The 12,589-nt window shown below is 47.0% G+C and overlaps 1 protein-coding gene across 1 annotated transcript in view; it reads left to right on the top strand.

Moving 5' to 3' along the window:
• The window catches only part of SHFL (shiftless antiviral inhibitor of ribosomal frameshifting), a 36,940-nt gene extending 24,953 nt beyond the window's left edge, over positions 1-11,987 (top strand). Inside the window, exons 4-9 of the mRNA XM_066616274.1 lie at positions 2,945-2,989; positions 3,638-3,676; positions 5,317-5,472; positions 6,686-6,789; positions 8,137-8,285; positions 9,334-11,987. Coding sequence (XP_066472371.1) covers positions 2,945-2,989; positions 3,638-3,676; positions 5,317-5,472; positions 6,686-6,789; positions 8,137-8,285; positions 9,334-9,545 — 705 coding nt within the window. The 3' untranslated portion in view covers positions 9,546-11,987. The remainder of the gene's footprint in view (positions 1-2,944; positions 2,990-3,637; positions 3,677-5,316; positions 5,473-6,685; positions 6,790-8,136; positions 8,286-9,333) is intronic.
• Positions 11,988-12,589: the final 602 nt, after the last annotated feature.

The following is a 12,589-nucleotide window of genomic DNA, read 5'->3' as shown; positions in this document are numbered from 1 at the left end:
ATGGGCTGTTTTCAACAGGATTACAGGATAAGGGGAAAGGGCTAAATGTCCCCTCCTCGCGTACTGCAGTCTGAATCCTGATCAGGCCCCTCCCTTTTTGGATATTTTCAAGATTTACCTGGTCTTGTAGCAGTGCAGGTAGCACAGGTAGCAGTGCAGGTCTTTTACTGGAAAGACAATAGTCTTGCAGTTGCAGAAACCTGCGGATAATTAAATCCACACCTCTGAACGTGACTGGATCTGTGCTTCAGTCGCATCCAGAGGGATTCTGAACACCTTCTATGGACTCCAGAAGGCCTTAGATCACTGCTGTTTTTCCCCGAAAAAACCATAGGTGATATTCTAAGGCCCTCCTCAGAACACCCTCCAGACATGACAAGGGTGATGCTTCAATTGTGTTTGGAAAGTACAGGTCAGGCCTCAATGTGGGTCGCAACGGGACCCACATTGAGTCAAATCCATGAATATAAAATCTGCAGATGACAAGGTTCAACCGGTATTTTGTGACTTGAGCTTTCATGGCCTAGATGCCACTTTGTCAAATGGACCAGTTCTTAGTTAGCAGATATGTGCATACACAATCACATAGGTACAGAGAACAAAAATGGTAAACAGTGAGGGCAAAAAGGCCATGAAATGCAAATCCTACAAATAGGTCTGTGACATGTCTATGCCAAGCTCCAATGTATACAATTTAAGCACAGTGGCTGTTCATAACAGTAGTGATGACTAATCCTTCTTAGCTTTGCTACGCAAGGTCAACACCTGTAATCAGAGAAGAATCTGAGATCTGCTTATAAGCTAAATAAATAGAATCAAAGTTGCTGATCGATTCTAGTTTCAGCAATTTCACAATCAGTCCATTTACAGCTCAATTCTATCCTCTGTGCACCAGCACTGGTTGTCATAAAAGCACTGTAAATGCTTTTTGATACGCCACGAGTGAGCAGCACTAGCGGACAGGCCTGTGCCAGCCTATTGGCACTGAATTCCAAGGAATGGCTGCTGGCGCCAGTAAGTATGGTGCCGGGTAGCTCAGGGGCAGGAGGAGGGTGGCAGGAAGGCAGGACAGAAGTGGGAAGGGGGTGTTTCAGGGCATGGGAGAGCAGGGAGGGGATGATTCAGGCCCGGGAAGGAGGGTGGAGATGGTGGAGGAGGCCTCCGCCATATCCTAACCCCTGTCCTGGGCCTGAAAGCCCTACACAAGTGTTCGTTGGACTTGCACCAGCAATTTTGCTGGCACAGATCCAGACAGCCCCATTGGGCAGGATGGGGCTCAACACAGGGTAAGGGAACAATATCATTCGGCTGTATGTCTTTAAAGTGGGAGTTACAACATTAAGCATAAAGTTGGTTTGCAACATTCACTTATATAACAACAACAGCAACAAGAACAAGAACATTGCCTGCTGAGGGAACAGGCCTTGCTGAGGGAGAGTCAGCATGGCTTCTGTAAGGGTAAGTCTTGCCTCACGAACCTTATAGAATTCTTTGAAAAGGTCAAGAGGCATGTGGATGCGGGAGAACCCGTGGACATTATATATCTGGACTTTCAGAAGGCGTTTGACACGGCCCCTCACCAAAGGCTACTGAAAAAACTCCACAGTCAGGGAATTAGAGGACAGGTCCTCTCGTGGATTGAGAACTGGTTGGAGGCCAGGAAGCAGAGAGTGGGTGTCAATGGGCAATTTTCACAATGGAGAGAGGTGAAAAGCGGTGTGCCCCAAGGATCTGTCCTGGGACCGGTGCTTTTCAACCTCTTCATAAATGACCTGGAGACAGGGGTGAGCAGTGAAGTGGCTAAGTTTGCAGACGACACCAAACTTTTCCGAGTGGTGAAGACCAGAAGTGATTGTGAGGAGCTCCAGAAGGATCTCTCCAGACTGGCAGAATGGGCAGCAAAATGGCAGATGCACTTCAATGTCAGTAAGTGTAAAGTCATGCACATTGGGGCAAAAAATCAAAACTTTAGATATAGGCTGATGGGTTCTGAGCTGTCTGTGACAGATCAGGAGAGAGATCTTGGGGTGGTGGTGGACAGGTCGATGAAAGTGTCGACCCAATGTGCGGTGGCAGTGAAGAAGGCCAATTCTATGCTTGGGATCATTAGAAAAGGTATTGAGAACAAGACGACTAGTATTATAATGCCGTTGTACAAATCGATGGTAAGGCCACACCTGGAGTATTGTGTCCAGTTCTGGTCGCCACATCTCAAAAAAGACATAGTGGAAATGGAAAAGGTGCAAAAGAGAGCGACTAAGATGATTACGGGGCTGGGGCACCTTCCTTATGAGGAAAGGCTACGGCGTTTGGGCCTCTTCAGCCTAGAAAAGAGACGCCTGAGGGGGGACATGATTGAGACATACAAAATTATGCAGGGGATGGACAGAGTGGATAGGGAGATGCTCTTTACACTCTCACATAATACCAGAACCAGGGGACATCCACTAAAATTGAGTGTTGGGCGGGTTAGGACAGACAAAAGAAAATATTTCTTTACTCAGCGTGTGGTCGGTCTGTGGAACTCCTTGCCACAGGATGTGGTGATGGCGTCTAGCCTAGACGCCTTTAAAAGGGGATTGGACAAGTTTCTGGAGGAAAAATCCATTATGGGGTACAAGCCATGATGTGTATGCGCAACCTCCTGATTTTAGGAATGGGTTAAGTCAGAATGCCAGATGTAGGGGAGAGCACCAGGATGAGGTCTCTTGTTATCTGGTGTGCTCCCTGGGGCATTTGGTGGGCCGCTGTGAGATACAGGAAGCTGGACTAGATGGGCCTATGGCCTGATCCAGTGGGGCTGTTCTTATGTTCTTATGTTATGTTCTTAACATTCACTTATCTATCCCATGTTTCTTATTTTCTGGATTCAATATTGGCCTCAACTGTCAGTACTTCTCTTACTTTCCAGTAGCCATATCCAATCCTTTTCCTCTTCTTTTAGAAAGTGGTGCACAAACTGACACAAGAAGAGGAGCAGGAGAAACAGGTGATTAAGGGATTTATTTATTTATTTATACAGGTATTTATATACCGACTTTCTTTGGTCCTCAGACTTTAATCCAAGGCGGTTTACATAGGCAGGCTGTTTAACCCCCCCCCCCCCCAGGGATTTTTACATTTGAATAGTTCTAGTCTTTCATAGACTAGCTGGATTCTTTCCTGGTCTGGCCTCTCTCTGGCCCTTCACCTCCCAGGCTCCACTTGTTAATAGGTGGATGTTAATAAGATGAGGTGTTAATAGTGTGTTGGGGCATTTGACAGATCTTACCTGCCTAACAAACATTGTTCCTTGTTTTTAAAGATTGCTGTCTGTGATCAGTTGTACTTGGCACAAGAATTCTTGAAAATTTGAATGAAAGCAAAGAAAGCAGGTGTTTGGCATTACTTGGATGAGTCTAAAATAACATCTTTGCCGGTCTAGGTGTAAAACAAGAAGTATTTGGCAGTAGCTTAGCAACCATTGGCTGCTTTTCCAACTATTTTAGACTGAAGAGAGTGTTAGATGGTTGCTGGGCAATTCTGAAGGGCTTTATGTTCTACATTATCCTCAGAAGCGTATGTTGGCAGGTGATGGGGAGAGGAAGAAGTGAGTAGCATGAAACCACTCTTATCACTTTATTTTTTCCCTTTGCAGAAGCCAAAGAATTATCCTAAGAATGACAAGAAAATCAAGGTGAGGATAGAAACAGTCTGGGCTGTTGGGGTTCTGATTATGGAAGAAGAGCCATTGGGGATCAGTTAAATCCCAACTGTGTTGTGTGTTTTGTTGTGTGTTTTTGGTGCTTGTAACATGTGCACGGCCCCCTATGAGAATCCTCTAATCCAGTGTTTCTCAAACTGTGGGTTGGGACCCACTAGGTAGGTCGCGAGCCAATTTCAGGTGGGTCCCCATTCTTTTTAATATTTTATTTTTAATATATTAGACTTGATGCTACCATAGTATGTGACTGCATTTGGGGAAATGTTACAGACCTGTACTTCTGACAGACTACTATGCATATGCTTTTAACAACGATAGTAAATGGGGTTTACTCCTGGGTAAGTGTAGGTAGGATTGCAGCCTAGGATTGTTAAAAATTTCCCTGCTTGGTGATGTCACTTCCGGTCATAACATCACTTCCGGTGGGTCCTGACAAGATTCTTATTCTAAAAAGTGGGTCCCGATGCTAAATGTGTGAGAACCACTGCTAATCTATACCTGGTCTGTGGCTTGTGTAACAATTATCTACCAAAAGGGGTATGTCTATTGTGCGGGGATAGGATTTGGCACTCCACCTGCATCATGCCCATGACACACCCAAAGAATTCCTAGAGAACATCCCTAACTGATTGGGTTATGTTGGCAGCTGGCCAGCATCAGGTTTGCGTCAGCGCAGGGTTTCAGGCACATTGTGCCGGTGTTGGCATGGTGGTAGATGTCTTCTGCCAGCGGAGCTCTCTTTATGCTGGCAAATCACATTTTGTGCCAGCATTTCTCATGGATAGGACTGGGCCAAAGATCACTATTGTGATTCTGTGTTAATTTGGAATAACAAGGAAGTCCCACTGCTCCCCAGTTCAGCCCAAGCATGCAGATTTTCCTTGCCGTCTCCCAGATATCAGACCAGCTTCCACTGACTGAAGTTGGCTTCACTAGTCTGCCACCAGTCTGGTGTTGACTTCCTTCACCCACCACAGCAGTGTTTGCCCCATGTGCAGAGCATGCGAGATTCTGAATAAGCAGAGCATGCTAAGATGTGGGTCACCCAGCCCCCCCCCCAGTTCCTTACCCCGTTGTCATAACATTTTGAGGCAAATGATGGTGAGCAAAACAAAGTTTTATTAAGACTAAAACAAGTGGGGTGAGAGGAAAGTGTATCATGCCCCCAAATCAGTCAAGACACATGTAAACTACTTCTGAGGGGCAGTAGGTGCCTTCCTGGCATAGTAACCTGAAGAAAATAAAATGCTGCCTTGCTTCTTGGTGTCTTCTTAGCATCAGATACTCTGGAACAAAGGCATCAGATTCCTCCTACAAACGCCAAGTGCACATGCTTCAGTGAGGCTGGTCTATGAGAAGCCTCTCCTAAACCAGCTTGGACCTCTCTCCCATGATGGCCAACATCCATCTCAACCCAATCACTAGAAATGGGAAGACAGTGATTGTGTTCCTTCCTTTTCATAGGCTGACCACTTGCAAAACTTGGTGAGGCATGAGGGAGCTGAGTTAACTCTGGGGGGGGAGCATATTTGTGGCCTTCTGTTATGAAGGGGTGCCCCCTAGATTGCCCACAAGGTGCGATTCTCACACACGTTTCATTTTCACTTCCCCAGGAAATTGCTCAGCATCTGAAGGTCCTCCCTCTGACCCAGAAAAATTTACGCATGTTCGATAATGCCCAAAAGAATCTTATCCCTCCTGTTGACCACCAGTTTACCTGCAGCCCCTGTGACAGTATGTGGTGGCGTCGAGTCCCAGAAAGAAAACAGGTGAGTATATGTAAAGGGTAGTGGTTTGATCTAGTTATATGCAGAGATTTGTTGCATGGGAAATTGGTGTCTTATCCCTTGCTAGCTTTGCTTCTCCCATTTTAACCCTGCTAATTGGGTAAGAGGCACTTTTTCAAGTGGGTGATCCTTTTTTTTAGCAGGGGGAGAGTAACTGGCCCACCTCACCCCAGCACTGTCTGTTCTAGTGGCTGTCTGCTGGTATTCATTTGCATCTTTTTAGATTGTGAGCCCTTTTGGGACAGGGAGCCATTTAGTTGTTTGATTTTTCTCTGTAAACCGCTTTGTGAACTTTTTGTTGAAAAGCGGTATATAAATACTGTTAATAATTTTGCCTTTCACTCTGTTGTCTCCTAAACCCCCATCAACATGAGGTGGGAAGCTCCTTGGGGCAACTACCCAAAAAGAAGACAGAGGGTCAAGCTACACATGATGGCAGCAGACCAGTGTGTTCAAATTATGTCTGCTACAAAACTTATATGTGATGTGGGATTTGAGGGTAAGGAGATAGAAAGTGTAGCATTGGCAAACGGAAAAGGGAGGTGAGGCTTCTCCATGCCCTCACTTTGTCACATTTTGCCCCGTACCTGCTGCATCCCACTATTTCTCAGTAGAGCTCATTCTCTTACTTTGAGGAGGCCTCCGTGAGTGACATCCAACTGCAGGATGCAGCACACGTCCCATTGGCACTGCTATGCCAGTGCTGGAAAGTACTGACATAAGGGGTTAGGATTGCGCCATAGTCAATTAAAAACCCAGGAAAGTGAATCAAGGCCTGGAAGTGTGACAGGATATCTGTGCCACCACTGATACTGCCCCCTTCTAGTCCTTGTTCTTCCCAGTCTTCTCCCTTCTCCTCCCCCTCCCTCCAACCACCTGCACAGGTGCCAGGGGCCGCTGGAAGGCTGCCACCACCACTCGTGGCAGTGGACTGGCTGCTCCAGCTGGTACATCACATTTGCAACCACCTTAAAGCATCTTATGCTGCCAGAACATTCGTTTCCTTGTGCAGTAAGTTGGGGAGGGGGGAGGATTCAAACATGCAGTTAATTCTCCACCTGAGGTTTGAAATGGCACATGAGTTCTGGCAGCATAAGGACACCTTAGTCATATGCAATCAGTTAGTCATATGCAAACTTATGCTAATTTAATGAATCAATACCAGCTTAGCCTTCTTCCTTGATCCTCTCCACAGGTTTCTCGTTGCCGCTTGTGTAGGAAGCGCTATGACCCAGTGCCGTATGACAAAATGTGGGGCATAGCAGAGTTCCACTGCCCATCATGTCAGCGCAGCTTCAGGTAAGAAGCAAGGAGTGTGTGCACCAGAAAGGTGGGGGGGGGATTGTAGTATCTGCATTAGCCGTCCCAGTGCATGTGATATGGAGCCCTGAAAATCCTGTGTCCTTAATTTGACAAACGTACTGAACTGAAGCTTGGAAAACTTGTAATTTCAGGTTTAATTCACTGTGTGGAAGGAGACATGAATTCTAGTGGGTCAAAGTCAAGAGAGCTCCAGAATCCTAGGTGTGGTTGAAGACTACTTGCCTCTGGAATATAGTCAGCACAGTAATTGACCAAAGGCAGATAAATACATACAGATAAATCATGCAGTACAAAGTTCCTGGAACTCGCCACTTCAGACTGCAGATGGAGAATTACAGGTGGAATTTTGGTATCTGTGGGGGATTCATTCCAGACCCCCCCCCAAACCCAAAACCCACGGATATCAGAACCCATGGATACCAAAACCCACGGATAATCAAATCTGTGAGTTGGCTCTTCCAGATGTGACTGGAAGAGTCTTCCAGTTGCATCTGGAGGCCATCTGAGGCACAGGGAGGGAAGGCCTCCGAAAGGCATTTCCGGTTTTCAGCCAAAACTGGAAGTGTCTTTCAGAGGCCTTCCTGCAAGGCCTTGCATTCCTGCGCCTCAGAAGGCCTTCCGGAGGCTGAGAAATATTTCCAGTTTTACAAAAAAACTGGAAGTGCCTCTCAGAAGCCTGTGGGAGGCATTCTAAAGTGCAGGGAGGCTGTGAGGTAGATTCCCCTGCAATCTGAAATACTGCTCTCCTGAACCCTGTACCACATCATTTTTCATCTGTGTTGGAATAAGGACATAGGAATATTAATACAGGAATCCCCTGTATCCACAGATCCCATATCCACTTATCCCCCCTGTGCCCCCCATGTGCCCTGGGTCTTCTGAGCCTGGCAGAGGATGTGGACTGATGCCTCTGGGGCTTCCCTGGCCCTCATAATGCCTTTTAAAGGCATTTGGTTTTGCTGAAAAAAACAGAAGTGATTTTTTTTTAACCTTTTACAGTCATTCTGAGCCTGGCAGAGACTGTAGGCAGACATGTGCAGCCTATGCTGGGCTCTGAAGACTCTTTGGAAGCGAGGGGAGCAGAGCTCCCCTTGTCTCTGGAGGGTGGAGGGAGGTGTCCTCACTATCCACAGATACAGGGGCATGCCTGTAATGTCAACTAGATTGAAGTGAATAATTTTTCTCTATGGTGTAATGGTCTTTCTGAGTGAGCTGTAAAAGATTGATTAAAAATGATTAACACAATATAGAGTGCCAGAAAATGGGACAATAAATGGATCATATATGGACCTGATATATGGACCATACATTTCTTCCCTGCAGAGGACAAGGCCAGATGGGGATCCCATCTCCCTGCTACAGTTGCCATACCCCTGTACTACCAACCTTGATTATCCCACCTCGCAGGGTCCAAAGGCCACGGAGCAGACAGCAGCATTCCTGCTTTGCAGAGGATTGCTACAACCGGAGAGGTGAGACTGAATGTGAGCCACCTCGCAAGTCTCTTCCATGCTTAGTGGCTAGGGTGTGTTCTGAAACAGCTAGTCAAGAGTGACAGAAGTGCAGCTTTTTGGATGTTTAGTGGTGTTCAGTTTGCAGGAATAGGGTAGAAAGACCTTGATCTCATTTATAGTTATGGATGATTGTAGTAAGATGGGAGCACATTCTTTGTTTGGGGGGAAAAGCTCTTTGTACTCGCTTTCCTCTGCTTTTTACAAGACATCTTTCAGCTATTTTAAGATAAATAATGGGCCAATCCTATGCTGGCTCGGTGCTGGCATAACTAGCATTGCACTGGTGGAGACTGCTTAACAGCAGCTGAAAACCAGTGGCCCAAGCATCACATGCCTGCAGAGGCCTCTTGCATGCAAACAGAATGGCCTATGAGAGCAGGTAAAGCCATGTGGGGGGGAGGTGTGGGTGGAACAGGGAGGTGATGCTCCCTGTTTGTGGGGTGGGGAGGAGGGTGGATCAGACCCAGGGGTGGTGGGTTCTGTGGTGCTGGCGCATACTGAATCTTGACATTCCCCCTTTTCAGGCCTGATCTGCCTTCCTGGGTCGACAGGGACTTGCGCCAGGTATAGAGTTAGCGCGGGTCCAAGTTGACCCACTGGGCCTGCATGGGCTTACCCTGGGACAAAGTGACAAATGTTCCCTTATTCCGAGGAGGATTGAGCGGAGCCCACATCAGTACTGCTGCATCAGTGTGTGAAGAGATCCGGTAGATTGGGCTGCAAGACTATGTACAAGAGACAGGGAGAGGCTTTCTTATGACTTGGTTCCATGGTGTTTGCCCTTGTTTGGCACTGGTAGCTTGATGACTGCACAGAAGAAACAAATGGGGGAATGGAAGAACCTCACGGACAGAGAGATGGGGAACAAGGTGCAGGAAAGTGGATTCAGGTGTGGATGGACAAGGAAACTGGTGTGCGAATTCCAGTGAAACAGGCTGTCATCACCAGAACTATGAGTGGTAAATGTGTTTGCCACCCTTACCGTATGTCCTTCCCTCCCTTACAGAGCCCCATGTGCCAGGAACCCACTGCGTGCATCCCCGAAGCCGGGTCAGGAATGGCTTGCCCAAGGTGATCTATCCCAGTGAAGAACATGTAAGCACAGGCTCCACTGTGGACACTTGCATAAGTCAAGGCAGTTTGGCGTTTGACATTGATGAGCTCATCCTGGAGGATCTTGAGGAGGAAGAAGGGGAGAATGATGAGAGCAGCAATTGACCTCTGCTGCCTGAATTATGCCTTTCACTGGAGGGAGGAGGCCAGATTCCAAATTGGTCAGTGAGGCTGGAGCGAGAGGGAGCCTGTCTTGATACTCCCCAGGCTCTAGACCTGCCAGTAGTAGCTAGGTCTATAAATGACCATACTCTATGCCAGGGGTCTCCAAACTTTTAGGCCAGAGGGCCGCATCAAATATCTGAGGTGGTGTGGAGGGCCGGAAAAAAAATTTCAATATAAAATTTCAATAAATAAATTAGAGATGGAACTTAGATGAGTGAATAAATGAATGAATGGGCTCATTCATTCAACCTTTCTGGCCCTCAGAACACCCTCCAAACACAATCAGAGCACAGTTCTGGTCTTGTTCAGTTGAGTAGGCCAGAGGCTTTCAGGGGACAAGAGGTTGTCCGCGGGCCGGAAAGTGGCTTGCTGCGGGCCGCATCTGGCCCCCGGGCCGGGGTTTGGAGACCTCTGCTCTATGCCATCACTCGCTTGTTGACCTTTTCTGGGCCTCTGTCTGCTTTGCACTTTGCCTTTTGCTGTTGGTGTGATCTTTGATTTCATCTTTGACTTCTGCACTCATCCTCCAGATGTAAACTGGTTTAAGAGTCAATCTCTTTCCTCAGAGAACCCTGAGAGCTGTAGCTGTGAAAAAGGTAATCAAACACAGTATCTTCATCAAACTAGTTTCCTGGATTCTTTGGGGGAAGCTAAACTAGTTTAAACCAGTATCTGCTTGGCATGTAAATAGGACCATTTTATGTCCAGCCAGCCTTCCTGGGTACTTGTCATTGTTAAAAGTTGTCTGTGGAACTTGCCATGTTCCTAACTCATGGTGGTCAAATCTGTCTGTGCCCATAGGAATCAAGCAGCTTTTTCAAGATAGCATATCCGTCCTATTCAGCATGCTCTCCCATCAGTTCTTTGAAACGTTGGACATAGCTGGAAGGACTGAAGGGACCATTTGCAGGGTTTTGCTGCAGGGTTTGCTCATAGGTAAACTCACAGTTAAGAAGGATGCACACTTCCTCATCTCTAACTAGTCAAACCTTGCAGGGCACAAGACTTTTACTCTCCTTATCAGTATCTTGTTGCTGCCATGAGTGGTTGAGGCTGAAAGCTCTCAACCCAGGGCAGTGTCCTTCAAGGAAGCTGTAGGAAGAATTTGAGCAGTACTGCCTGTGCTTTATTGGAAATGTCATCTGCCTCCTGAAGCTAGCTAGCTTGGCTAGAGATTACGATACAAGGACATCTGCAAGAGGGATCTGAAGGCCTTAGGAATGGACCTCAACAAGTGGGAAACCCTGGCCTCTGAGCGGCCTGCTTGGAGGCAGGCTGTGCAGCATGGCCTTTCCCAGTTTGAAGAGACACTTGGCCAACAGTCTGAGGCAAAGAGGCAAAGAAGGAAGGCCCATAGCCAGGGAGACAGACCAGGGACAGACTGCACTTGCTCCTGGTGTGGAAGGGATTGTCACTCCCGGATTGGCCTTTTCAGCCACACTAGACGCTGTGCCAGAACCACCTTTCAGAGCGCAATACCATAGTCTTTCGAGACTGAAGGTTGCCAATATATCATTATGAAGAATTATGAATAATATTTATATACCACCTTTGAAGAAGGAGTAGTTCACAAAGTGGTTCATACAGCAAAAGAATTCAATAAATGGTATCCTGTCCCCAAGAGGCTCACAATCCAAAAACAAGATGCAGAATAGACACCAGCAACACCCACTGGAAAAGATGCTTGCACACATGCATGTGCACACACACGATTTGGCTTGAAGGTCTCCAGTCACCTGCCACCTCTTGGGACTAAAAGTCAGAGGTAGGGATGTTGGAGGAACCCTATTACAAAAACCAATTCTCTGTTGACAATTCATTTTCAGAGGGTCCAACTCTTTGAGCGTGTAGAACAGCAGCTTTTATGTGAATCTTTCCAAGCTATGCCATGTAGCAGTGGCAGACCTCCCCAGCCCTGTGCCCAGGGCAAAGATTTGTGATGGTACCCCTCTGTGGGCTGTCGCCACCCCTCCTGCATGAAAATCCATCCCCTCCTACTCACCTGAGGCTCACAGAGCCATGTGCGACCTTAGCCCGTGTCGGGGAAGCTTCTCTGAGGTTCCCCGACATTATAAACTATGCTTCCGGAAAACCGGAACAACAGTTTCCAACTCTGTCAGGAAACTCCTAGAGGTTCACATCTGTGACATTTGCCCCATCGGACCTAATGGTAGGTCCACAACTGCCATGTAGCATTTTCCAATCCAGAATTGTCCTTTGGAAGTCGAACGAGTGCCTGCTATATACATGGTGCCTTAGAGTTGTGCGCACGTGTGATCCTGGTTTCCAAATTTCAAGCTTTCAGTTTTACTTTGATTGTTTTCTGTTTCTTCTTTGTGTGCATATATTTTCTATCAGATATGAATGTATAAGATGACTGACTGTGTTTTTTTCTTTTCCCTCTTGGTGAAATAAAAAATAAATCAGAATGAAAATTAAAATGAATGTTTTCCCTGTCAAAATGCTGTCTGCTGTGTAATGTTGGAAATTTCTGCCTTTCCAAAGAGAAGCAATCTGTATAGGACTGATCAGCAGCCTTTTCCATGTTGTGAGAGAACCACCTGGGTGGCGTCTAGACGTTTGGGAGTTGTGACTGCTGGCTGTGGCTAAGCTCCAAGACTGGCCAGACCTGAGGGATCCAGTTCTGACAAGGGCAAGTCCACATAGCCACTCATTGTCACAAAATACTCAGACTGAGGAACTGGCCTCTGCCAGGAGTTGTGTAGGGCCTTGAGCATCCTCATTGACTTGTGGCATCAACAGCACTATATTCAGGCTGGAAGTTGGTTGACAAAGTTCAAGCATTGCTGCAGCTGAGAGAGTGCCCTCAACTCATAAAGCCTAATCTTCCTGGCTTGCTTCTTGGTCACTCCTGACCAGAGTGCTGATGAAACGCCAGGTGAGGTGCTGGAGGCTGGCTGCTAGACATGTGGCAACAGGTTTTTTTGTCTTGTATGTTTCTAAGCTCCCATTGCAGGGACGTG

This window comes from Tiliqua scincoides, chromosome 2, assembly GCF_035046505.1.
Source record: "Tiliqua scincoides isolate rTilSci1 chromosome 2, rTilSci1.hap2, whole genome shotgun sequence".
Lineage (NCBI taxonomy): Eukaryota > Metazoa > Chordata > Lepidosauria > Squamata > Scincidae > Tiliqua > Tiliqua scincoides.
The sequence above is the reverse complement of the archived record's forward strand: the minus strand, read 5'-3'. Positions and strand labels throughout refer to the sequence as shown.